This window comes from Gadus morhua, chromosome 23, assembly GCF_902167405.1.
Source record: "Gadus morhua chromosome 23, gadMor3.0, whole genome shotgun sequence".
Lineage (NCBI taxonomy): Eukaryota > Metazoa > Chordata > Actinopteri > Gadiformes > Gadidae > Gadus > Gadus morhua.
The window spans coordinates 8068940-8096308 of record NC_044070.1 but is presented as its reverse complement, the minus strand read 5'-3'; the positions used below and the strand labels follow the sequence as shown (position 1 = coordinate 8096308).

The window sequence follows — 27369 nt, the reverse complement described above, 5'->3', positions numbered from 1 at the left end:
ATTACTGCCAAGCACATAATGCAATTGGGAGTCAAAACTCCACCTTTTTGATAATTAAAGGTAATTTCTCATTTCAAAGAAACACACACCTTTTAAATAGTCTGAGGCACACAGTTAAACATTTGCCTATTTATGTTGCATTTTGCCATCTGTGTTTGAAATCAACTGACTATGTTCCAGTGACATCATCATCATCACATATAGCAATGGTAGCTGTACCAACCATTGCTGTCCTACTGGCCACCGTACTCCTCCTCGTCTTCCTCTGGATGAGGTAAGATATCTTCCTCGTTTCACATTCCTTCATTTGTCCTGTTGCTCCTTCACCTCTCTGTTCTCTTCTCCAGAAGAAAGAGGGCCTCCAGTAAAGCATGTGGACAGGGAGGAAGGCCAGATACTGTGGAGGAGGTGAGACACAGGAAGCCATTTATTACTAACCCATCCTTTGCTAAGACGGGGGATATACGCTGAGGCCACACCACACCGAGACCCTGTGGCCACACAAGAGACTTGTTTCCTGAGTGACTGTCCATCTCTGTTGCCTTAGCCCTATCGCTACGAGAGACTGTACATTACAGTACCCGTGTGGTGCCCCGCGGCGGTGGTCCCGAGACCATATTATGAACCTCAAATGACTGCGTCGTGTTCTCGGACGTCTCAGGTTCTTCCACTTCCACATCAAGCCGCCATAGTAGACTGAACCGCATGGAGGAGAAAGGGATTGTTTTCCGTGATTTTTGCCGGTGATTGTTTCCCGCCGGAGCCCCGCTGCCTGCTGCCTGCCGCCCACTGCCGTGAGGCACCACCACCACGAGGCACCACCGCCGCGGGGCGCCACCGCCGCGGGGCACCACCGCCACGGGGCACTTCCACCGCCGCCACGGGGCGGTGGTGCCTTTGCGCTGTCCCGCTGGCCAGTGCCTCGGCATTGGTCAGCGGGGCTCCGGCGGGGGACAATCGCGGTCAATGTCTTTCTCCTCCATGTCGCGGTTCATGTACTTCAGGGAGTCAAAGCCAAACTTCCTTTCCCCCAAATTCCTTCTCAACCATGGCTGAGATAACCCGAACTACGAACCTGACGTGATATGCGCCATAACACCAACAGCAGAACAGTTATCCAAATAACAAAGACACACACAAAGACTCGCACCGTCGTAGCTCATTAGGAAAAGCAGAGAATTGGGAGAAAATCAGCGCCCTTTGAGCTTTGTTATTTCAAAGACAGAGCAGGATAGCTATTGCTCGTTTTACACCTAAAGCCATTTCTAGCTACTGGGGGACCATAGTCAGGCTAGGGGAACTCATATTAATGTTAGAAAACCTCATGAAGTGACCTTTAAGAAACTGATCGCTGCCGTCAAAATGATTTCACAAGAGACCTTACAAATTTTAAAACTACAACAACCTCTTTGGTAGTTGCCGTTGTGAAGTTCAATCAGTTTTCTGTGTTTATCAACTGACTGAGGAGCCAACGCTGTTGATGAAGTATCATTTCTATGCAAAACATAGCTATGCCAAAGTTGAAGATAAAGATGTTGGGCTTTGAGACAGGGGAAGGGATATTTGGGGTTGGAGACAGAGGTCTAACAGGGAGGAGGATGCACATACAAAGTTTGATCAACTCATCAAGTGTAGTTGAGGGATAGAGACTGGTGTCTGGCAGGAGAAAGGTGTCATCAAATAGCAGTGGGGTCAGTGACAGGGCTCTGGCAGCGAGGGGAAAAGTAGCATGAGGTAAAACCATCTCTAACAATTAACACAATCTTCAATATTCATCCATTTGAGACTTCTAAGTATCCCCAATCCAATTCATACATCAAATAAAAGTGTTAATCTTGCTAATTCCTTACAGAATAGAATATACTTTAATGTCCCCATTTGGAAATTTGTCTCGGACTCATCAAAGTGTTGCTCAGAAATATACATTCATTGACAAGGACATGACATAGAACAATCAGTCTCGGATTTAAGAGTCACAACTTTACAAAGTCATGTTTGCTTAAAGGGTGAGATCTAGGATGAGATCTGGGGAGATTTCTTCCAGTGAGCAGAATGGGTAGATTGGTGAATTGAAGCACTGACGTCTAGTTTTTCTTTCAGATTAAGATGTTTTTCAGAGATAAAAAATGGTTTTAGGTGCCCAACAGATGGTGAAAAGCTTGCAGTGAGTGAGTGAGGCTTACAGCAGCCTTTATGATGGGACCACTAGTCACCACCAATGGCCTCTAGATGAACCAGAAAAGCAAGACCTTCAGGACTGTTTGTAGGAAGTGTAAACTGTTTTCTAAATGTATTCTTCTGTCCTTATTCCCAATAGCCACTACCAGGTCCTGTGTATGAAAACGTCTCAGCTCTGACCAATCACTTGGCTCCTGCAGCACAGAGAGAACCAATAGAAGAGCAGGATGACCATCACTATGCCAGCATCCATACCTCTCGTTCAGAGAACCAGGAAGTTCCTCGCTGTTGGGTTGGCTCTAATGTCCAATCACACCAAGCAGATGCTGTCTTTTATTCTGTGGTCAACATTAAGAGACCAAACGCTGTCCCTGGGTAAGCTTCTCTTGGTATTTCTAAAGAGGAAATAGACTCGTTTTCGGACTTTATCAATCCAATTGGTTTGATTCACAGGGTGACTGAAGTTCTGTCTTCTTTTCAGAGAGCGTGACCAGACAGAGGCGGCAGAAACCTCAGAGTTGTACAGCACCGTCAAAAAACACCCCAGATATTGAAACAGTTGTGGCAGCAGGATTTAAATAGTGGTACTAGGTAGAGTGTCTCATCCATTTAGTTTAACAGGACAATATGCTGGCTGCATGTCCTATGGAAATTAATTTCATGGAATGAATACTTGCCACCATAGCTCATTCATGACCTGATTTATTTGACTTAATAATAATAATAATACTTTTAATTTAGAGGCGCCTTTCAAGACACCCAAGGTCACCTTACAGAGCATATAGTCATCATACATTTTTTAAAAAGCAAGACATTGTGGAAAAAATAAATAAATAAATAAATAAATAAATAAATAAACATAAGCAATAAGAAATAAAAAAACAAACAAACAATCAAAACAGTGATCAGTTAGACGTTGTGTGCGAGTTTGAACAAGTGAGTTTTGAGTTGTGACTTGAAGGTTGAAATGGTGTCTGACTGTTTTATGTGTGGGGGGAGGGAGTTCCCTACTACTACTACTACTACTACTACTACTACTACTACTACTACTACTAGTAGTCCAGCAGAGGTTGAGCGGAGGGAGCGGGAGGGAGTGTATTCTTGGAGGAGGTCGCAGAGATAACTGGGGGCTAGGTTGTGGAGAGCTTTGTAGGTGAGGAGTAGGGTTTTGTATTGGATGCGGTAGTGTACTGGGAGCCAGTGAAGTTGAATGAGGACAGGGGTGATGTGGTCAGATGATTTGGTGCGGGTGATGATCCGGGCGGCTGAGTTCAGAATGATCTGCAGTCTGTTGATAAGTTTGGTGGGGACTTATTGACTTGATTGTGTCTGTTCCACTTGTGATGGCCCCAGCGAGGCCACATGTTATCCAGGGCCTCTTGCTCTTGAGGATATAGCTCTGCTTCAACGCTACCACCTGCTGGTTACCAGGATGTACTGCACCTGTGAGGGGAGGTCTTAGCGGTACCATCTGCTGGTTACCAGGATGTACTGCACCTGTGAGGTGAGGTCTTAAGGGACAATACCTGCCTGGGTTGGTTAGCTTACCATTTAAGCCATCTTCTGGCTGCACTTAAACATTTTTTTGCATAGAATTGCCTCTGTCTATAGCTTTCCACATTTTAATTACAAAGAATTCAACCATACAGAGTGAGACCTAAATTGATGTTGGGTTATATGTGGCTGTAAATAGGAGATGTGTTGGGTAGCCTTGTGTAGGCCTAGGTAGTCGTTCCACAATATTACATTAAGTAGACGTTTACGTTTTCAATATTCGTAGCCAGTATGTATTCCCTGAGGAGCAATAAAGAGATGAAATGGAGACGAGTAAGTATACTTTTTTAAGACACAGAAGGTTGATTTATTGTATCAATATTTGAGAAGTAGTCTAAAACGAGGAGATCTCAACATTGTCTTCCTCTGATGTCATTCAGGTCTTATAGTAAAGAGAAGAACTTGAAACAAGTCAGACTCTCATGAGACCAATCAGAGAGGTATGAGCCCAACAAGAGGACTCATTATTGTATGTCCGATGTCTCCTCCTTATCCGATTCATTACTTTTAAATATTCAACTGAGGCTATATATTAGAAGCCTACACAAGTGAGATCAATGAGAACCAATTAAGAATTAAACAATTTACTGTATAAAGCAATGTCTGTTAGTGCAGGCCACCCAGGTGGCTTTTAGTAGCCTCCCTGATGACCAGGAGATAGGGTAGTGGAGTACAATTATAAATCTCTCTCAAGCACTGGGCAGACACAATTGGTTTCCTTGCAACATGTTTTATTGAAGACATTTCCTCCAACTTTACCTTGAAAACTAGACAGATAAACAAACACAGTATAACAGAAATCATGACATTATCTTTACATAAAATCATAAATTACACAGCGCACAGAGAGTCAAATAAGCAGAACAAAATACAGGAAAATAACAAACACATACGGAATGAAGCAGCAGGGAGCTTGGACAAGATGGGACAACGTGGTTGATAGGAAAGTAACCTGGGCTGAGCTGTGGAAAGCCGAGTCTCACCGCATTAAATTCCTCATCCAGGCAGCATATAATGTGCTTCCAAGCCCAACAAACCTGCACACATGAGGCTTAGCCGAGACACTTGCATGCCCGTTGTGTTCCAAGAGAGGAACCCTTGAACTAATCCTCAGCGGCTGCACCAGGGCACTTGGAGATGGACGGTACTGCTGGAGGCATGATCAGGTTCTAGACCATCGCTGAAGACATCAGCTAAAGACTTGTGTTGGCAAAACGGTTCCGACCCTCCAAGAAAACCATCACCTTTGTCAGAGCTGGGGAGCAGTAAACCCTTGCCGGAAAAACATGTGCATGAATCCTAACCTCTGCAAAAGACTGGCAGCTGTTGGTGGATCTTGAGCATCAGCTGAAATTTCGCCGGCCACATTGCAGTCACCACCCTGCGACCAGACATTGTCCTTGTGTCTGAGTCCAGCAAGCAAGTAGTGCTGCTGGAGCTGACCGTCCCATGGGAAGACCGCCTGGAAGAAGCCTTTGAGAGGAAGCTATCCAAGGACGCGGGACTGGTCCCTCTGACAGTCAGCAGGCTGGTTGGAGAGCAAGGTGTCTCCCGGAGGAGGTTGGATGCAGGGGTTTGCAGCCTGTTCCCTGGCCAGAGCATTCAGCTGTTTGGGCATCGAGGGGGAGAGAGAATGAGGAGAGCCATCCACAGTACCACCGATACGGTAGAGAGGCCCTCAAGATGGCTGTGGCTCAAAAGAGGAAGTCCATGGAGTCATGGTAGCTAGCTAGCCATCTGAACACAAGCTGGAGTCTGATCAGCCCTGGATTGATCACATGGAGGAGGGCGTATTATGTTTAAAGACCCGAAACGTCTGATGATTCCAGGCATATGATGTGTCCAGAGGCATCAGTAGATGTATGTACACAGCATCTTATAAAATGAAAATAAAAAATAAAATTAAAGCATATCTTTAACGATGACAATTAAAACAAAGATACATAGAGCTAGTGCATTGTCGAGAACAAACCTAATGAGAGCATTAGGTGAACTCCAATGGGAGGCAGTACACCTCTGCAATGGAAAAACATGCTGGTCAGCGCATTCATTCCAAAACAGATTGAGTTTTTCTTTACCTCTGAGTAATATGGTGCAAACCTGGCATTTAATGTATTTGCAAGTGAAACATTTTCTTCACAATACTGTAACATATGGCACATGTTTTCATGTTGTGCCCCTATTTGAAAACTGTCCACAAAATCGTGGTTTCCCTTGAGAATGTATTGGGCAAAGTCGTTTTCTTTAACATGACATCTATGCCTGGCCTTTTTGTTGCAGCTCATTTCAAAAACAATTGAGAGGTTTTAGGCATGTACTCAATGGTGATCCATGTGGTACATTAAGTACCATGAATTCTGTGTGAAATTAACTAAAGGTTCTGTAAGTTGTTCATAGTTGATAACCATATAAAACATATATCTGGTGCATCACATTTGATTTGTATAATTGAGGCATTGCATCCAGCAATATTGGTATTGTATTGAGACAAATTTTGAGAGACTCTAGGCATGAAATACCTGTAATAAAATGTAGAGAACTCACAAAGATCAATGTGAGACTGAACTATGGTGATTTCTCGGCAGTGACAATTGAGATGGATGACAAAGTTAATCAAATCTCTCTTTGGCCTTGACTAAAGCAAAATAGATCATGTTAATGTGATAGAAAGGTGATCTAATTTTTCATTTTTACTTTGCAATGGGTTGTTTTGGAGAGACAACACGTTTAAAGGGATTTGTTAGGAACCATTACATGATGTCTCCAAGGAACCTGTAATTCATAGTGAACACATTCTTCTCTCTAGAGTTCTGATTTATCATAATTTCACTAGTGAACACATGAGTGTTCTTCTCTCTGGAGTTTTGGTCAATCTGTGGTCCTCTTTTCAGCATCTTTCCAGTTTGCCAAAGTAAAGAAACCCTTATTAATCTGCCTCCTCCAAGAGTAATTGCATTGATGTGGTAAAGCATGGACCTAGTCCGGGTGTTGAAGGTCACCCAGCTTCTGGTGAGAGGAAAGCCCACGGATTTAGTTTAGTTGGATCTTCCGTGTTTTCGGTTTTGACAAAGGGTTGCTTTACTTTATGAATGTCAAATGATGGAAATCAGGTATGTGAAAACTATTGTTTACAAAGAAAAGTTACCTGGGGAACACAGTGCTTGATGTTCTCTCTAGAGCTGTGCTGTCCCATATCCTGGGTATAGCATGAGAGGTAAGCCACAGGGGAAACGTTGACACACTATAGTGTGTGTGCTTGTGTGTGTGTGTGTGTGTGTGTGTGTGTGTGTGTGTGTGTGTGTGTGTGTGTGTGTGTGTGTGTGTGTGTGTGTTATATTTATTATTGAGTTGCCATGGTTCCTCTAGATGAACCAGAAACACATGACCTTCAGGACTGTCTTCAGGAAGTGTAAAGTGTTTTCTAAATGTACTCTTCTGTCCTCACTCCCTATCAGCTTCCTGTTCCTGTGTATGTAAACGTCTCAGCTCTGACTAATGAGGTGGCTCCTGCAGCGCGGAAAGGACCAATAGAATAGCAGGATGACCATCACTATGCCAGCAGCCACACCTCTCTCTCAGAATATCAGGAAGTGACTGAAGCGCTGTGGCTGTTGGGTTGGCTCCCGTGTCCAATCAGACCACACAGATGAGGTCCTTTACTCTGTGGTCAAAATAGACTGTTTTGAGACTTCAACCCAATGGATCTGCTTTACAGGGAGACTGAAGTTCATATCTCCTCTGTCTTCTTTCAGGGACCAGGACCAGATGGAGATGGGAGGAACCTCAGAGTTGTAAGCGCCGTCAAACAAACACCCCAGTGTGTGAACCAGTAGCAGCAGCAGGATTTAAATAGTGGGATTAAATATAGTGTCTCATTCATTCAGTTGAAACAGGAAAATACGCTGGATGATTGTTTGCTGCCGTTAAAAATATTAATATGTAACGTCTATTTAAAAAAAAAAAAAAATACTACTTAAATACTGCTCCCGTTTATTCATTAGATTACATTTCATACAGTTGTTGGCGTGCTTTTCCTCTCCATCGTCGTCCGGCGTCTGCTCAGAGAGGTTGGAAAGAGGTCTGTGGGTGTTACCGGCCGGCTGCTAGCTAGCTTGACCCACAGGCGCTTATAGGCTAGAGCTCCTACACTCCAAAATCATAGACGCTCATTTTAGATCCGCCACCAGGGGGGGAGGATATTGGGGATGCTTTACTGTATGATTGTCTGATGATAGAAATTTTCAATGTGGGAAAAAAAAGGAGAAACTATTATTTAAAAAATAAATCATCACTTCACAAGCGAACACATGAGTATCCTCTAGAATTGTGCTGCCCCATATCCTGGGGATAGCAACCCTGGTGGAATCAAGACTCACAAGTAACCAGAATAGACTTAAGGGGAAACTACAAAACACTATGATTCACGTGTTTGTGTGTGTGTTTGTGCTTGCATATCTGTGTGTGTGTGTTTGTAAATCTGTGTGTATGTGTATGTGTGTTAACCTGCCTGCATGCACATATGTGAGTGAGGTGGAGAAGGACCTAAGATTCTAAAATTCTAGAGGTGATTATATGCCAGTGGTTACCAGGCTTCTGTTCATTGTGCTGCGTTTGAAGGTGTGAAGCGGAGGAAGTCTTTCAATGCTGTTTTGGTTTCTGTTCAGCTCACTGCATGAACTGGGACCGCAGACTAGATGTCAGACCAGCATCCTCCTCTACAGTCAATTTTAACTTTTATCTCTATTGATAACAAATATAATTCAGATTTTTCCTTGCAATTACTTTCATTGTATTTTCTACGTGCAAGTGTGATTAAGAATCCCCCAGAACAACAGAGTGAGAGAAGAGAGGACTCACTATGAATTTAAGATCAGCAGCAAGAGGATTTCTATTTTTCCTTCTGTCAGTACCAGGTTGGTTAATTTATTTTGTTAACATTTAGTTGAACTGTTTCAATAACATGACAACCAAGCAACTGGAACGAGGAGAGGGTGAAACCCCAGCATGTTGAAGATAGAATTATAGTTAATAGAACATTAAAGAATCACCCTCTAGAATGCTGTGTTTGGTTTACAGAGCACTTTAATGGAGAACGGTCCACATTACATACTTCAGTTATGGTTCATTAGTACTTGGAAAATACCACTTCACTGCAAGTTGTATACAGCCACTTGTAGTGATAATATTGGTTTTAGGATAACAATACTCATTTCAGATCTGTTGGGTATTTCCTGGTTGCTAGACAATAAAATATATACATCATCGAAGGGTTTATTTAGTTACTTTCATACTATTGGAAAAAACATACATGTCAAAAGCTACTGTTGTTCCCCCATTTATTCTATTAATGATGATTGAGACATGAAATCTTTTGCAACGTTAAAATTCTGATTGACACATATAGTATATGGTAGACGCTGCATGCCATCTCATGTCCTCTCTCCTGCTCTCCTCTCATTGTCTCCTCTCCTCTCCTGCTCTCCTCTCCTCCTTCTTGTCTCTACTCCTCCCTTTTCCTTGTCTCCACTCTTTTCCTCTCCTTGCCACTATTCCCACTTCAACTCCTTGTCCTCAACTTGGCTCCTCTCCTCCTCCCATCTACTCTATATTCCTTGCCTCCACATCTAAGTAATTTCAAAGCTTGTAGTCGCATTGCCCCAACAGAAGCACATAGACTAAAGGGGCGAGGACTTTAGAGACTAAACACAGAGACTAAACGCTACCATGATTCATGAACTGCTAGTGTATGTTATTCAGTTAGTGTAGTATAATATGTCCAATACATTTTGCATTCCAGGGGTGGATTGAACTCTATACCCCCCTGGCTACTCCTCTAGTGTCACATGATGTTCTGCAGCGTTCATCTCACAGCTCAGTGGTCAGCATGTATCTGTAGTTTCCATCTCCACCCACCAGCCTCCATCTCTTTATTTATCTTCCGATCTGTTCATCAGGTAAACCTCTGTGTCTTGTTCATTCTCAATGAGATGTGTTTGTTTTTTCACAGCGCTTCAGGGTAACGATGAATGGACGGTTACTTACTCATCTAGTAATGTCTGTGCTTTAAGAGGAGCAACGGTTGACTTCAGCTGCATTTATGAATACCCTGACAACGTACAGTACCGCCCTAACACAGTCAAACCACTGTGGTTCACTAAAGCATCAAACTATCAGCCTGTTGTTCTGGAACACGATACAGAGTATACAGGTCATGTTGAATCCAGCTGTGAAGAGGGCAGATGTACCGGGTCCAGATGTCATGGAACATGTACCCTGAGAATCAAAGACCTGAGACAGAGTGACTCTGATGTCTACAAGTTTAGGTTCACAACAAACCAACCAGGTGGGGAATATACTGGTGACCCTGGAGTGAAGTTATCTGTAACAGGTAAACTATGGTGTGTGTGTGTGTGTGTGTGTGTGTGTGTGTGTGTGTGTGTGTGTGTGTGTGTGTGTGTGTGTGTGTGTGTGTGTGTGTGTGTGTGTGTGTGTGTGTGTGTGTGTGTGTGTGTTGTGTGTGTGTGTGTTGTGTTATTATACTCAATAATATTTATTATTGAATATAATTGTGTTTAAATTGTTCTCACACCCAGACCTCCAGGTGAAAGTCTCCTTTCCTTACCCTACCGATCCTACCAAGGCAAAGCTGGAGTGTCACAGCATGTGTGGTCTAGCTGGTGACCCTCGCTACATCTGGTTCAGGAATGGACAGAATGTACTACAGGGAATGAACTACTGGATCTACATTCAGTCTGGATACAGCTATTCATGTGCTGTTGAAGGATATGAACATCAACACTCTCCTTTAGTGTGTAGGTCCACTCCACAGTACACTGACATGATACCAGATGCAGACAACCTTTAAGGTTTTTAGGGTAAAGAACTACATGAATATTTACTATGAATGGGCCAAAAACCCTGGCATTTTATGTAATTAATTAAAGGTTCCCTGTTAACAGATGCTCCAAAGACCCCCTCAGTCACCATGAGTCCCTCTGGTGAAATAGAGGAGGGCAGTTCAGTGACTCTGAGCTGCAGCAGTGATGCCAACCCAGCAGCTAACTACACCTGGTTCAGGGTTAATAGAGATGTTTCCTCCAGGTACATGAACCAGGGACAACAGCTCATCTTTAGGTGGATCCTATCTTCCGACTCTGGACGATATCGCTGTGACACTCAGAATAAGCTAGGGGATAAATGTTTTTTCATCTCTATTAACGTAAAATGTGAGTAAAACATAATCCCAAACTTCAACATTATTTGTGAACCCAAACCTCACCACAATGGGATCTTCATTTTCGTTAATACTGTCATGAATTTAAATGTGCATATTATTTTACATGTTTCTATGTGTCTCCAGATGGGCCTAAACACGTATATATTAATTCAAGTCCCTCTGGTGGAATAAAGGAGGGCAGTTCAGTGACTCTGAGCTGCAGCAGTGATGCCAACCCAGCAGCTGAGTACACCTGGTTCAAGAACAACCAACCTCTGCTTAGGGAACCAAGTCAACCTCATACCTTCCCCTCAGTCCGCCCTGAAGACAGAGGAACGTACCGCTGTCACGCAGAGAACAAATATGGACAACTGAGCTCTAACTCAATATTCATGGATGTCCAGTGTGAGTTGAATATCGGACTAATATGTTAACACCTTTTCTATATCTTGTCTTTAAAATGTAGAACTGGTATTGTATTACTGCTTTCCTGTAAACAACTATGAATCACTTAAAACTTGTACACACCGGCGGTGGTTAGTGAGGTCCCCCTTCACTGTATAGCGTCTTTGAGTGTCTAGAAAAGCACTACATGAATTCAATCCATGATTGTTATTATTGCAGTTTCATAACTTAAGGATAGATATTGTTATTTGGTGTTCCTGACAGACGCTCCAAAGACCCCCTCAGTGACCGTGAGTCCCTCTGGTGAAATAGAGGAGGGCAGTTCAGTGACTCTGAGCTGCAGCAGTGATGCCAACCCAGCAGCTGAGTACACCTGGTTCAAGAACAACCAACCTCTGCTCTGGGGACCAAGTCAACCTCATACCTTCCCCTCAGTCCGCCCTGAAGACAGAGGAACGTACCGCTGTCACGCAGAGAACAAATACGGACAACTGAGCTCTAACTTGCTATTCATTAATGTCCAGTGTGAGTTGAATATCGGACTAATATGTTAACATCTTTTCTATATCTTGTCTTTAAAATGTAGAGCTGGTATTCATGTATTACTGCTTGCCTGTAAACAACATTGACTCACTTATTATACTAGTATACCCAAGTGGGTGCTACACACTGGTGGTGGTTAGTGAGGTCCCCCTTCACTGTAAAGCATCTTTGAGTGTCTAAAAAAACACTACATATATTCAATCCATTATTATTATTATTGCAGTTTCATAACTTAAGGATGGATATTGTTATTTGGTGTTCCTGACAGACGCTCCAAAGACCCCCTCAGTGACCGTGAGTCCCTCTGGTGAAATAGAGGAGGGCAGTTCAGTGACTCTGAGCTGCAGCAGCGATGCCAACCCAGCAGCTAACTACACTTGGTTCAAGGAACATGAAGAAATGAAAGAATCGGGACAGAACTACACCATCACTAATATCACATCTGAGCATGGAGGAAACTATTACTGCCAAGCCCATAATGCAATCGGACTTCATAATGATACCTTTTTGTTAATCCAAGGTAATTTCTAATTTAAAAGAAACGCACACCTTTTAAATAGTCTGAGGCCCACAGTTAAATGTTTGCCTATTTATGTTGCATTTTGCCATCAGTGTTTGAAATCAACTGACTATGTTCCAGTGACATCATCATCATCATCATCATCATCTCATCAAGCAATGGTAGCTGTAACAACCATTGCTGTCTTACTGGCCACCGTACTCCTCCTCGTCTTTCTCTGGATGAGGTAAGATATCTTCCTCGTTTCACATTCCTTCATTTGTCCTGTTGCTCCTTCACCTCTCTGTTCTCTTATCCAGAAGAATGAGGGCCTCCAGTAAAGCATGTGGACAGGGAGGAAGGCCAGATACTGTGGAGGAGGTGAGACGCAGGAAGCCATTTATTACTAACCCATCCTTTACTAAGGAACACAATGTAAATACCCTGAGGCCACAGCACACCACACCGAGACCCTGTGGCCCCACAAGAGACTCCTAGTTGTTTCCTGAGTGACTGTCCATCTCTGTTGCCCTAGCCCTATCGCTACGAGAGACTGTACATTACAGTACCCGTGTGGTGCCCCGCGGCGGTGGTCCCCAGACCATATTATGAATCTCAAATGACTGCGTCGGGTTCTCCGACGTCTCGGGTTCTTCCGCTTCCACATCAATCCGTAGTAGACTGAACCGCCACATGGAGGAGAAAGGGTTTCACGTGATTGTTGCCGGTGATTGTTTCCCCCCGGAGCCCTGCTGCCCGCTGTCTTGGACTCATCAAAGAGTTGCTCAGAAATGTACATTCATTGACGAGGACATGACATAGAACAATCAGTCTTGGATTTAAGAGTCACAACTTTACAAAGTCATGTTTGCTTAAAGGGTGAGATCCAGGGGGAGATCTGGGGAGATTTCTGCCAGTGAGCAGAATGGGAAGACTGGTGAATTGAAGCACTGACGTCGAGAGAAAAAAATGGTTTTAGGAGCTCAACAAATGGTGAAAAGCTTGCAGTAAGTGAGTGAGGCTTACAGCAGCCTTCATGATGGGACCACTAGTCACCACCAATGGTCTCTAGATTAACCAGAAAAGCAAGACCTTCAGGACTGTCTTCAGGAAGTGTAAACTGTTTTCTAAATGTATTCTTCTGTCCTTGCTCCCGATAGCCACTACCAGGTCCTCTGTATGAAAATGTCTCGGCTCTGAACAATCACTTGGCTCCTGCAGCAAAGAGAGAACCAATAGAAGAGCAGGAGGACCATCACTATGCCAGCATCCATACCTCTCGTTCAGAGAACCAGGAAGTCCCTCGCTGTTGGGTTGGCTCTAATGTCCAATCAGACCAAGCAGATGCTGTCTTTTATTCTGTGGTCAACATTAAGAGACTAAACGCTGTCCCTGGGTAAGCTTGTCTTGGTATTTCTAAAGAGGGAATAGACTTGTTTTGGGACTTTATCAACCCAATTGGTCTGTTTCACAGGGTGACTGAAGTTCTGTCTTCTTTTCAGAGAGAGTGACCAGACAGAGGCGGCAGAAACCTCAGAGTTGTACAGCACCGTCAAAAAACACCCCAGATATTGAAAGAGTTGTGGCAGCAGGATTTAAATAGTGGTACTAGGTAGAGTGTCCCATCCATTTAGTTTAACAGGACAATACAGGCTGGCTGCATGTCCTATGGAAATGAATTACATGGAATGAATACTTGCCACTATAGCTCATTCATGACCTGATTTATTTGACTTATTTACTTGATTGTGTCTGTTCCACTTGCGATGGCCCCAGCGAGGTCACATGTTATCCAGGGCCTCTTGCTCTTGAGGGTATAGCTCTGCTTCATCGCTATCACCTGCTGGTTACCAGGATGTACTGCACCTGTGAGGGGAGGTCTTAGCGGTACCATCTGCTGGTTACCAGGATGTACTGCACCTGTGAGGTGAGGTCTTAAGGGACAATACCTGCCTGGGTTGCTTACCATTTAAGCCATCTCCTGGCTGCACTTAAAATTTTTTTTGCATAGAATTGCCTCTGTCTATAGCTTTCCACATTTTAATTACAAAGAAATGTTCAACCATCCAGAGTGAGACCTAAATTGATGTTGGGTTATATGTGGCTGTAAATAGGAGATATGTTGGGTTGTCTTGTGTAGGCCTAGGTAGTCGTTCCACAATATTACATTAAGTAGACGTTTACGTTTTCAATATTCTTAGCCAGTATGTATTCCCTGAGGAGCAATAAAGAGATGAAATGGAGACGAGTAAGTATACTTTTTTAAGACACAGAAGGTTGATTTATTATATCAATATTTGAGAAGTAGTCTAAAACGAGGAGATCTCAACATCGTCTTCCTCTAATGTCATTCAGGTCTTATAGTAAAGAGAAGAACTTGAAACGAGTCTGAGACTCTCATGAGACCAATCGGAGAGGTATGAGCCCAACAAGAGGACTCATTATTGTATGTCTGATGTCTCTTCCTTATCCGATTCATTACTTTTAAATATTCAACTGAGGCTATATATTAGAAGCCTACACAAGTGAGATCAATGAGAACCAATTAAGAATTAAACAATTTACTGTATAAAGCAATGTCTTTTAGTGCAGGCCACCCAGGTGGCTTTTAGTAGACTCCCTGATGACCAGGAGACAGGGTAGTGGAGTACAATTATAAATCTCTCTCAAGCACTGGGCAGACACAATTGGTTTCCTAGCAACATGTTTTATTGAAGACATTTCCTCCAACTTTACCTTGAAAACTAGACAGATAAACAAACACAGTATAACAGAAATCATGACATTATCTTTACATAAAATCATAAATTACACAGCGCACAGAGAGTCAAATAAGCAGAACAAAATACAGGAAAATAACAAACACATACGGAATGAAGCAACAGGGAGCTTGGACAAGATGGGAGAACGTGGTTGATAGGAAAGTAACCTGGGCTGAGCTGTGGAAAGCCGAGTCTCACCGCATTAAATTCCTCTTCCAGGCAGCATATAATGTGCTTCCAAGCCCAACAAACCTGCACACATGGGGCTTAGGGGAGACACCAGCATGCCCGTTGTGTTCCAAGCGAGGAACCCTTGAACTAATCCTCAGCAGCTGCACCAGGGCAGTTGGAGATGGACGGTACCGCTGGAGGCATGATCAGGTTCTAGACCATCGCTGAAGTCATCAGCTAAGGACTTGTGTTGGCAAAACTGTTCCGACCCTCCAAGAAAACTATCACCTTTGTCAGAGCTGGGGAGCAGTAAACCCTTGCCGGAAGAACATGTGCATGAATCCTAAACTCTGCAAAAGACTGGCAGCTGTTGGTGGATCTTGAGCATCAGCTGAAGTTTCGCCGGCCACATTGCAGTCACCACCCTGCGACCAGACATTGTCCTTGTGTCTGAGTCCAGCAAGCAAGTAGTGCTGCTGGAGCTGACCGTCCCATGGGAAGACCGCCTGGAAGAAGCCTTTGAGAGGAAGCTATCCAAGGACGCGGGACTGGTCCCTCTGACAGTCAGCAGGCTGGTTGGAGAGCAAGGTGTCTCCCGGAGGAGGTTGGATGCAGGGGTTTGCAGCCTGTTCCCTGGCCAGAGCATTCAGCTGTTTGGGCATCGAGGGGGAGAGAGAATGAGGAGAGTCATCCACAGTACCAGCGATGCGGCAGAGAGGCCCTCAAGGTGGCTGTGGCTCAAAAGAGGATAGCCATGGAGTCATGGTAGCTAGCTAGCCATCTGAACACAAGCTGGAGTCTGATCAGCCCTGGATTGATCACATGGAGGAGGGCGTATTATGTTTAAAGACCCGAAACGTCTGATGATTCCAGGCACATGATGTGTCCAGAGGCATCAGTAGATGTATGTACACAGCATCTTATAAAATGAAAATAAAAAATAAAATTAAAGCATATCTTTAACGATGACAATTAAAACAAAGATACATAGAGCTAGTGCATTGTCGAGAACAAACCTAATGAGAGCATTAGGTGAACTCCAATGGGAGGCAGTACACCTCTGCAATGGAAAAACATGCTGGTCAGCGCATTCATTCCAAAACAGATTGAGTTTTTCTTTACCTCTGAGTAATATGGTGCAAACCTGGCATTTAATGTATTTGCAAGTGAAACATTTTCTTCACAATACTGTAACATATGGCACATGTTTTCATGTTGTGCCCCTATTTGAAAACTGTCCACAAAATCGTGGTTTCCCTTGAGAATGTATTGGGCAAAGTCGTTTTCTTTAACATGACATCTATGCCTGGCCTTTTTGTTGCAGCTCATTTCAAAAACAATTGAGAGGTTTTAGGCATGTACTCAATGGTGATCCATGTGGTACATTAAGTACCATGAATTCTGTGTGAAATTAACTAAAGGTTCTGTAAGTTGTTCATAGTTGATAACCATATAAAACATATATCTGGTGCATCACATTTGATTTGTATAATTGAGGCATTGCATCCAGCAATATTGGTATTGTATTGAGACAAATTTTGAGAGACTCTAGGCATGAAATACCTGTAATAAAATGTAGAGAACTCACAAAGATCAATGTGAGACTGAACTATGGTGATTTCTCGGCAGTGACAATTGAGATGGATGACAAAGTTAATCAAATCTCTCTTTGGCCTTGACTAAAGCAAAATAGATCATGTTAATGTGATAGAAAGGTGATCTAATTTTTCATTTTACTTTGCAATGGGTTGTTTTGGAGAGACAACACGTTTAAAGGGATTTGTTAGGAACCATTACATGATGTCTCCAAGGAACCTGTAATTCATAGTGAACACATTCTTCTCTCTAGAGTTCTGATTTATCATAATTTCACTAGTGAACACATGAGTGTTCTTCTCTCTGGAGTTTTGGTCAATCTGTGGTCCTCTTTTCAGCATCTTTCCAGTTTGCCAAAGTAAAGAAACCCTTATTAATCTGCCTCCTCCAAGAGTAATTGCATTGATGTGGTAAAGCATGGACCTAGTCCGGGTGTTGAAGGTCACCCAGCTTCTGGTGAGAGGAAAGCCCACGGATTTAGTTTAGTTGGATCTTCCGTGTTTTCGGTTTTGACAAAGGGTTGCTTTACTTTATGAATGTCAAATGATGGAAATCAGGTATGTGAAAACTATTGTTTACAAAGAAAAGTTACCTGGGGAACACAGTGCTTGATGTTCTCTCTAGAGCTGTGCTGTCCCATATCCTGGGTATAGCATGAGAGGTAAGCCACAGGGGAAACGTTGACACACTATAGTGTGTGTGTGTGTGTGTGTGTGTGTGTGTGTTTGTGTGTGTGTGTGTGTGTTATATTTATTATTGAGTTGCCATGGTTCCTCTAGATGAACCAGAAACACATGACCTTCAGGACTGTCTTCAGGAAGTGTAAAGTGTTTTCTAAATGTACTCTTCTGTCCTCACTCCCTATCAGCTTCCTGTTCCTGTGTATGTAAACGTCTCAGCTCTGACTAATGAGGTGGCTCCTGCAGCGCGGAATGGACCAATAGAATAGCAGGATGGCCATCACTATGCCAGCAGCCACACCTCTCTCTCAGAATATCAGGAAGTGACTGAAGCGCTGTGGCTGTTGGGTTGGCTCCCGTGTCCAATCAGACCACACAGATGAGGTCCTTTACTCTGTGGTCAAAATAGACTGTTTTGAGACTTCAACCCAATGGATCTGCTTTACAGGGAGACTGAAGTTCATATCTCCTCTGTCTTCTTTCAGGGACCAGGACCAGATGGAGATGGGAGGAACCTCAGAGTTGTAAGCGCCGTCAAACAAACACCCCAGTGTGTGAACCAGTAGCGGCAGCAGGATTTAAATAGTGGGATTAAATATAGTGTCTCATTCATTCAGTTGAAACAGGAAAATACGCTGGATGATTGTTTGCTGCCGTTAAAAATATTAATATGTAACGTCTATTTAAAAAAAAAAAAAATACTACTTAAATACTGCTCCCGTTTATTCATTAGATTACATTTCATACAGTTGTTGGCGTGCTTTTCCTCTTCATCGTCGTCCGGCGTCTGCTCAGAGAGGTTGGAAAGAGGTCTGTGGGTGTTACCGGCCGGCTGCTAGCTAGCTTGACCCACAGGCGCTTATAGGCTAGAGCTCCTACACTCCAAAATCATAGACGCTCATTTTAGATCCGCCACCAGGGGGGGAGGATATTGGGGATGCTTTACTGTATGATTGTCTGATGATAGAAATTTTCAATGTGGGAAAAAAAAGGAGAAACTATTATTTAAAAAATAAATCATCACTTCACAAGCGAACACATGAGTATTCTCTAGAATTGTGCTGCCCCATATCCTGGGGATAGCAACCCTGGTGGAATCAAGACTCACAAGTAACCAGAATAGACTTAAGGGGAAACTACAAAACACTATGATTCACGTGTTTGTGTGTGTGTGTTTGTGCTTGCATATCTGTATGTGTGTGTTTGTAAATCTGTGTGTATGTGTATGTGTGTTCACCTGCCTGCATGCACATATGTGAGTGAGGTGGAGAAGGACCTAAGATTCTAAAAGTCTAGAGGTGATTATATGCCAGTGGTTACCAGGCTTCTGTTCATTGTGCTGCGTTTGAAGGTGTGAAGCGGAGGAAGTCTTTCAATGCTGTTTTGGTTTCTGTTCAGCTCACTTCATGAACTGGAGCCACAGACTAGATGTCAGACCAGCTTCCTCCTCTACAGTAACTTTTAACTTTTATCTCTATCGTTAACAAATATAATTCAGAGATTTTTCCTTGCATTAACTTTCATTGTATTTTCTACGTGCAAGTGTGATTAAGAATCCCCCAGAACAACATAGTGAGAGAAGATAGGACTCACTATGAATTTAAGATCAGCAGCAAGAGGATTTCTAGCTTTCCTTCTGTCAGTACCAGGTTGGTTCATTTATGTTGTTAACATTTAGTTGAACATTTTCAATAACATGAAAACCAAGCAACTGGAATAAGGAGAGGGTGAAACCACAGCATGTTGAAGATATAATAATAGTAAATAGAACATTAAAGAATCACCGTCTAGAACGCAGTGTTTGGTTAACAAAGCACTATAATGGAGAACGGTCTACTTTACATACTACAGTTATGGTTCATTAGTAATTGGAAAATACCACTTCATTGCAAGTTGTATACAGCCTCTTGTATTGAAAGTATTGCTTTTAAGATAACAATACTCATTTGAGATATGTGGGGTATTTCCTGGTTGCTAGTCAATCCTGAACTATTTACATCATCGAAGGGTTCATTTAGTTATTTTCATACTTTTTGAAAAAACAACTTGTCAAAAGCTAATGTTGTTCCCCCATTTATTCTATTAATGATGATTTATGCATGAAATCTTCTGCAACGTTAAAATTCTGATTCAGTGATACGGTAGACACTGCATGCCATCTCATGTCCTCCCTCCTCTCTCCGGTCGCCTGCTCTCCTCTCATCGTCTTCTCTCCTCTCTCCTGCTCTCCTCTCTTATTCTCCTATCCTCTCCTCCTTATTGTCACTACTCCACTCTTTTCCATGTCTCCACTCTTTTCACCTCCTTACCTTGTCTCCTTGCCACTATTCCCACTTCAACCCCTTGTTTTTAATCCTATCCTTGTCTCCTCTCCTCCTCCCATCTACTCTATATTCCTTGCCTCCACATCTAAGTAATTTCAAAGCTTATAGTCGCATTGCTCAAACAGAAGCGCACAGGGCTATTCAACCTCCTTAACAAGTGGGCCGAAAAGGAAAATCACTGGGGGTTCATGGGCCACAGAGTATAACTACGCGAATGAATCGCTACAAATAAATCGTACTTAAAGTAGTGTTAATTTAATATATATAGTACTACTACATAGAATAAACTTGTCAGACGCATTCCTTCCTTCACTTTTAATCGTATTATTATAAAAGATTTTGCTCTCACATATTTTGGACACTTATTTAGAATTCAACAATGTTGTTTGAATCATCACAAAACAGAACTACTGTACATATGAGACATTTTGAGCCAGTGAGTCAGTGAGAAAGATGCACTGCCTTGTTTGGCTCATCCTGAGACACTCATGCAGCTTCTCATAGGTCATGGAGCAACGTGCCCTTGTTCTGATGGCATTCATATGAGAAAAGCTAGACTCAAACGTATCGGTTGAGCCAAACATTGTCAGAATAAGTGATGCCAGTTCCTGATTGTGGGGTACTGCTTCTAGTTAGCATCACCGGCTACACACACAAACCTGATTTGCCTGCAACTATGTTTCTCCTTTATTTTATTTATTTTTTGCATGCAACCTCTTGCGGGCCAGAAAAAAATTAAGAGGGGCCGCATTTGGCCCACGGGCCGCTAGTTGAATAGGCCTGACATAGACCATAGGTCCGAGGCCTTTAGAGACTAAACACTACCATTATTCATTAACTGTTAGTGTATGTTATTCAGTTAGTGTAGTATAATATGTATAATACATTTTGCATTTAAGGGGGGATCTGAACTCTATACCCCCCTGGCTACTTCACTGGTGTCACATGATGTTCTGGAACGTTCCTTTCACAGCTCAGTGGTCAGCATGCATCTGTAGTTTCCATCTCCACCCACCAGCCTCCATCTCTTTATGTATCTTCTGATCTGTTCATCAGGTGAACCTCTGTGTCTTGTTCATTCTCAATGAGATGTGTTTGTTTTTTCACAGTGCTTCAGGGTAATGGTGACTGGAGAGTTACGTACTCACCTAGTAATGTCTGTGCTTTAAGAGGAGCAATGGTTGACATCAACTGCACTTATGATTACCCTGACGACGTACAGTACCTCCCTAACACAGTCAGAACACTGTGGTTTACTAAAGGAAACAATTATCAGCCTGTTGATCTGGAAAACGATAAAGACTATACAGGTCGTGTTGAATCCAGCTGTGAAGAGGTCAGCTGTCATGGAACATGTTCCCTGAGAATCAACGACCTGAGACAGAGTGACTCTGCTGTCTACAAGTTTAGGTTTACAACAAACCTACCAGGTGGGAAATATACTGGTGACCCTGGAGTGACGTTATCTGTAACAGGTAAACTATAATGTGTGTGTGTGTGTGTGTGTGTGTGTGTGTGTGTGTGTGTGTGTGTGTGTGTGTGTGTGTGTGTGTGTGTGTGTGTGTGTGTGTGTGTTGTGTTATATTTATTATTGAGTAAAATTGTGTGTAACTTCTTCTCAGACCTCCAGGTGAAGGTGTCCTTTCCTTACCCTACCGATCCTACCAAGGCAAAGCTGGAGTGTCACAGTATGTGTGATCTAGCTGGTGACCCTCGCTACATCTGGTTCAGAAATGGACAGAATGTACTACAGGGAATGAACTACTGGATCTTCATTCAGTCTGGAGACAGCTATTCATGTGCTGTTGAAGGATATGAAAATCTCCACTCTCCTTTAGTGTGTAAGTCCACTCCACAGTACACTGACACAATAAGAAGATGCAGACAATCTTTTAGGCTTTTAGGGTAAAGAACTACATGAATATTTACTATGAGTGGACAAAAACCACTGGCATTTTATGTAATTAATTAAATGCTAACTGTTAACAGATGCTCCAAAGACCCCCTCAGTGACCGTGAGTCCCTCTGGTGAAATAGAGGAGGGCAGTTCAGTGACTCTGAGCTGCAGCAGTGATGCCAACCCAGCAGCTAACTACACCTGGTTCAAGGTTAATAGAGATGGTTCCTCCAGGAACATGAACCAGGGACAACAGCTCATCTTTAAACACATCCTATCTTCAGAATCTGGACAATTTCGCTGTGACACTCAGAATAAACTAGGGGAAAGATCGTTGTCTATCTCTATTAACGTAAAATGTGAGGAAACACAATCCAAAACTTCAACATTAATTATGAACCCAACTTTGCCACTATGGGATTTTCCTTTTCTTTAATACTGTCATGAATTTAAATGTACATGCTATTTTTACATGTTTCTATGTATCTCCAGATGGTCCTAAACACATATCTGTGTTATCAAGTCCCTCTGGTGAAATAGAGGAGGGCAGTTCAGTGACTCTGAACTGCAGCAGTGATGCCAACCCACCAGCTGAGTACACCTGGTTCAAGAACAACCAATCTCTGCTCTGGGAACCACCTCATACCTTCCCCTCAGTCCGCCCTGAAGACAGAGGAACATACCGCTGTCAAGCAGAGAACAAATATGGACAACTGAGCTCGAACTTGCTATTCATGGATGTCCAGTGTGAGTTGAATATCGGACTAATATGTTAACATCTTTTCTATATCTTGTCTTTAAAATGTAGAGCTGGTATTCATGTATTACTGCTTGCCTGTAAACAACATTGACTCACTTATTATTATACTAGTATACCCAAGTGGGTGCTACACACTGGTGGTGGTTAGTGAGGTCCCCCTTCCCTGTAAAGCGTCTTTGAGTGTCTAGAAAAACACTATATTAATTCAATCCATTATTATTATTATTGCAGTTTCATGACTTAAGGATGGATATTTTTATTTTGTGTTCTTGACAGACGCTCCAAAGACCCCCTCAGTGACTGTGAGTCCCTCTGGTGAAATAGAGGAGGGCAGTTCAGTGACTCTGAGCTGCAGCAGTGATGCCAACCCAGCAGCTGAGTACACCTGGTTCAGGGAACATGAAGACTCAGTGAAAGAATCAGGACAGAACTACACCATCACTAATATCACATCTGAGCATGGAGGAAACTATTACTGCCAAGCCCATAATGCAATCGGACTTCATAATGCTACCTTTTTGTTAATCCAAGGTAATTATTCATTTAAAAATCACACACACACCTTCAACACAGACACAGGCACACATTTAAACATTGGCCTAATTATGTTGTAGTTCAGGGTTTGAAATCGAAGTCAACATCATGGACAACAACAGTAGCTGTGAGAACCATTGTTGCCTTACTGGCCACCGTACTCCTCCTCGTCTTCCTCTGGATGAGGTGATACATTCTCTCTTTCTTGTTTCACATTCCTTCACCTCTCCTGTTACTTCTTCATCTCTCTGTTTTCTTCTCCAGAAGAAAGAGGGCCTCCAGAAAAGCATGTGGACAGGGAGCAAGGCCAGATACTGTGGAGGAGGTAAGACAAAGGAAGCCTTTTATTACTTACCCATCCTTTACTAAGACATACGGTGGAAATGCCCACCATGTGGAGGCCTCAACACAAGACCACACAAGAGACTTCTAGTTTCCTAAGTAAGTCCTTCTCTGTTGCTCTAGCCCTGTCACTAGGAGAGACAGTACATCACAGTGTCTGTATTTTCACCAAGAACTGTCTGAAGTTCAACCCTGGCCCGATTTGGACATTTCAGAACTGGAGATAACTTGACATTTTTACATTTTACTGCTCGGTTCGAATCCCGACCGGTAGGCCAAAGAAAAAAGGAGTCGTTGTGCACTCTCCTCAGTCCTCATCCACGGATGAGGAGCCCATGAGCAAGGCACCTGAAACCCCCACCTGCTCCCTGGGAGATGCACTGCGGCTCTCCCGGTATTCTGGTGTGCCCCATGTGTTCAACTGCTCCCTGATGGGTTAAAAGCAGAGAAATAATGTCCCCCAAAAAGGGACAGTAAAGGATACCTTAACTTGGCGCCCCCAATGTTTTAACCGGAAGACTGTATGGTCATCTGAGAATAGAAACTTTTGTTTGTTTTCAAACTGGGATCTGGTGAGATTTTTGCCGGTGTAACGGGGGGGCTAGGCAGAACCCATGTGCACAGTTGTAGAACAGTTTCAAGGATTTATTCTGGTACAGGATCGGGCAGGCAGGGAGCAGACTGTAAGTCACCGACAGGTGTGCAGGGAATCGTCGGTGGGTCAGCGTGCGAGGAGTCGGCAACGGGAGGGCAGAAGAGCAGATCGGGAGTCGGGAACTGGAGAGCAGACAGACCGACAGGGACTCGACGTCGGGCGGGAGGTCAGGCAGGCGAAGGGTCGATAACAGGAAGTCAGGCTGGTGGATCAGGAGACGCGGACAGAGGAGCAGACAGACCGACAGGGACTGGACGGGAGGCAGGAGGTCAGACAGGCGAGGGTTCGTTAACAGGCAGAGTGGAGTAGACAAAGTCAATCGGGAGTTGCGGGAAAGCTCTGAATGAAACAAGAGACAATCTGGCAAGGACTGAGTGAAAGGAGAGGACTGTTATAGGGGGAGCACAGGGGAAGGTGGTTGGGTTAATTAGGGGAGATCAGGGTGGCAGGCAGGTGAATGGGAAAACCGGGGGGCGGACCATGACAGCCGGTGTGCAGAATGAGAATATGTATGAATGTATTTCTTGTTTTAAAGAAGTAAATTAAGATGTTGTTCAAAGACCAGATGGGTCTTTCTAGCTCAACAGTTGTAGGAAACCTTTCAGAATGGACTTGAAGTGAGGCCTCCAGCAGCCTGCATGGTGGGACGGGACCACTAGTCACCACCCAGGGTCTCTAGATGAACCAGAAACACATGACCTCCAGGACTATTCACGAAGAGTAAAGTGTTTTCTAAATGTACTCTTCTGGCTTCACTTTTCATCAGCTACTTCATGTTCCTGTGTATGCAAACATCGCTTGGCTCCTGCAGCACAGAGAGAACCAATAGAAGAGCAGGATGGCCATCACTGTGCCATCATCCACACCTCTTGCTAAGACATCCAGGAATTGCGTCACTGATTGGCTGGCTCCTTTGTCCAATCAGACCACACAGATGAGGTCCTTTAATCTGTGGTCAACATCGACTATTTGTAACTTAACCAACCCAATGGATCTGCTGAAGTTCATATCCCCTCTCGAAGCTGCACATCCTAAGGTGCTTAGGTTCCTGTGCTGTATAATGCTGTTTTCAACCTCTCTATCATTAATATGGGATCTTTGCATTTTAGTAATTGTATTTATTTGAATATGGTGATCCTGTGATGGTCATTGCCATTATTGCGCTATATTAATCAATTGATAACGTGAATATGAAAGTAACCAATCTCATTGGACCTTTGAGAGGTAACCTAACGTGATGCTTACATTAACAAAAAAAAGTTTGTCATGCCTCATTCTGATAGTTTTTGATTTTGACTCTTTTTAAATAAATGACTTATTTTAATGTGTTGACTCCAGCTATTGTCACGATTCCTGAGGTTTCTGTAGTTGTAACACACATTTCTACATTGAGTAGATGGTTAGATATGAGTATTCAATAGGTTTAGCAAGTATTTAGAATCCTACAATGTGGGCCTGTGAAGCCCTTTGAGACTAACTGTGATTAGTTTTTTTCAATTGCTTGAACACATTTTGCAAAATTTGGCTCATTGTGTCAAAACTCAACACAGAAGCAAATAAGACACAACACTGGGAAATAAACCATTCACATCTATGTCAAATTGTAACTCGGCTATCGAAACCTAACAATTCTTTGTAAAAATGGCACTTTGATGTCAAAATTATACACACTTGCATCATATGAATACACTTTCAGATCAGCTGCAACACACTTTTCTACTTTATATAAAACACTGCAGTCTTTCATGTTCACTGTTTTTATTCAGTTCCACAGAGGGCACGTTTTCACCACAACCAAAAGATCAAATACTAAATACTGTACACTGCAGCACTGTACATTACAGTGCAGTAAATACAGTTTGAGCAAAAATAAAACAAAAATAAACCCTACTGTACTGTAAACACAGAAAAACATGGCAATTTTGCAGGCCGTTCTGCTGGTGATTTTAATTCACTCTGCAGCAGAGGCTGGAGATCGGGAAGCTCGGGAGTAGTGTTGGCTCGTTCGTTCGCGAACCGGTTCGAATGAACGAGTCTTTTGGACGAACGAACCGAACCGGTTCGATTCTCTCGTTCGTTCGTTCGTCTCGTTCACCATTCGATTCACCGGAAACTTGACTGAACGAACGAACGAGTTTCCGGTAGCACTAACTCCACTGAGTCTGACTGCCTCAGCTGAGAACCGTGCAATGGCGTGCATTACATGATGCGATTTACCGCTACCGGAAACCAGGCTGAACGAACAAACGATTTGCGAACGACTCCTCCCAGTTCAGTCGAGTTTCCAGTAGCACTGAGTCTGACTGACTCAGCTGAGAACCGTGCAATGGCGTGCATTCCATGTTGCGATTCACCACTACCGGAAACTAGGCTGATTCGCGAACGACTACTCCACCGAGTTTCCGGTGAATCGATTCACCGGAAACTCGACTGAACTGGGAGGAGTCGTTCGTGAATCGTTTGTTCGTTCAGCCTGGTTTCCGGCAGCGGTGGGTAGTAACTAATTACAAGTAACGCAAATGAGTAAAAAAGTACATTTTTCGGGTAACGAGTACTTTTCACGTTCCTTTTTTAAGTCTGTAATTTTACCCTTTTGATTTAGAATTCTACTCTTTACTCAATTACATTTTCCATTGTGCCTTCATTAAAATGAGTACTTTGATAAAGACATTATCTTCGTCAAATAATACAAGCGTACACGTTAGCGACGCACCCTCCCTAGGTTGCAATATTGTTGCCATTCCGTAGCCGAGGAGACGAGTCGACCATTACGTTGGGACTGAGGACTAGAAATGCATGGATGCAGACGCGCAGGAAGATATTTTTGCCAGGGGGTGCGGAGTTACGGTCCACGTATAATTTATATAATTCTAAAGGTACTATGTTACACTGTATTCTGCACGCCACTCACAAACTTGTTCGTCATTGTCGTGTCTGGCTCTGTGAGTGTGCGTGCATGCTATGTGCGTAGGCTGGATGAATCTGATTGCCCAATCAGCCAACCAAGTCAGTCTCGTTTGTGTTTAATTGGTTGTGTTCCTACACAGCTCTTGCCTTTTGTCACATGCACAGAGCTTAATGTCAATTTGTTTGAAATGAAATTACATTTTTTGTTGTACCTATTGCTTTTGTTATACAACTTGTGAAGAAATGTTTTAGGAGTGCATCTCTTTCTCTCCCTCACTCGCTCACGCATTCTAACACGTTATGTCTTTTTCAATGATCCAAGCACTCCAATACAAAAATGTAAAGT

The 27369-nt window shown here is 43.1% G+C and overlaps 1 protein-coding gene across 1 annotated transcript in view; it reads left to right on the top strand.

Moving 5' to 3' along the window:
• The first annotated feature begins 8419 nt into the window (after nucleotides 1-8419).
• Nucleotides 8420-27369, top strand: part of LOC115537650 (uncharacterized) — a 60531-nt gene continuing 41581 nt past the window's right edge. The window contains exons 1-12 of the mRNA XM_030349694.1: nucleotides 8420-8645; nucleotides 9740-10120; nucleotides 10326-10544; nucleotides 10692-10958; nucleotides 11093-11353; nucleotides 11618-11878; nucleotides 12165-12416; nucleotides 12537-12642; nucleotides 12716-12776; nucleotides 13556-13791; nucleotides 15789-16024; nucleotides 21038-21403. Of these exons, the coding sequence (XP_030205554.1) occupies nucleotides 8591-8645; nucleotides 9740-10120; nucleotides 10326-10544; nucleotides 10692-10958; nucleotides 11093-11353; nucleotides 11618-11878; nucleotides 12165-12416; nucleotides 12537-12642; nucleotides 12716-12776; nucleotides 13556-13791; nucleotides 15789-16024; nucleotides 21038-21403 (2701 nt within the window). The 5' untranslated portion in view covers nucleotides 8420-8590. The remainder of the gene's footprint in view (nucleotides 8646-9739; nucleotides 10121-10325; nucleotides 10545-10691; nucleotides 10959-11092; nucleotides 11354-11617; nucleotides 11879-12164; nucleotides 12417-12536; nucleotides 12643-12715; nucleotides 12777-13555; nucleotides 13792-15788; nucleotides 16025-21037; nucleotides 21404-27369) is intronic.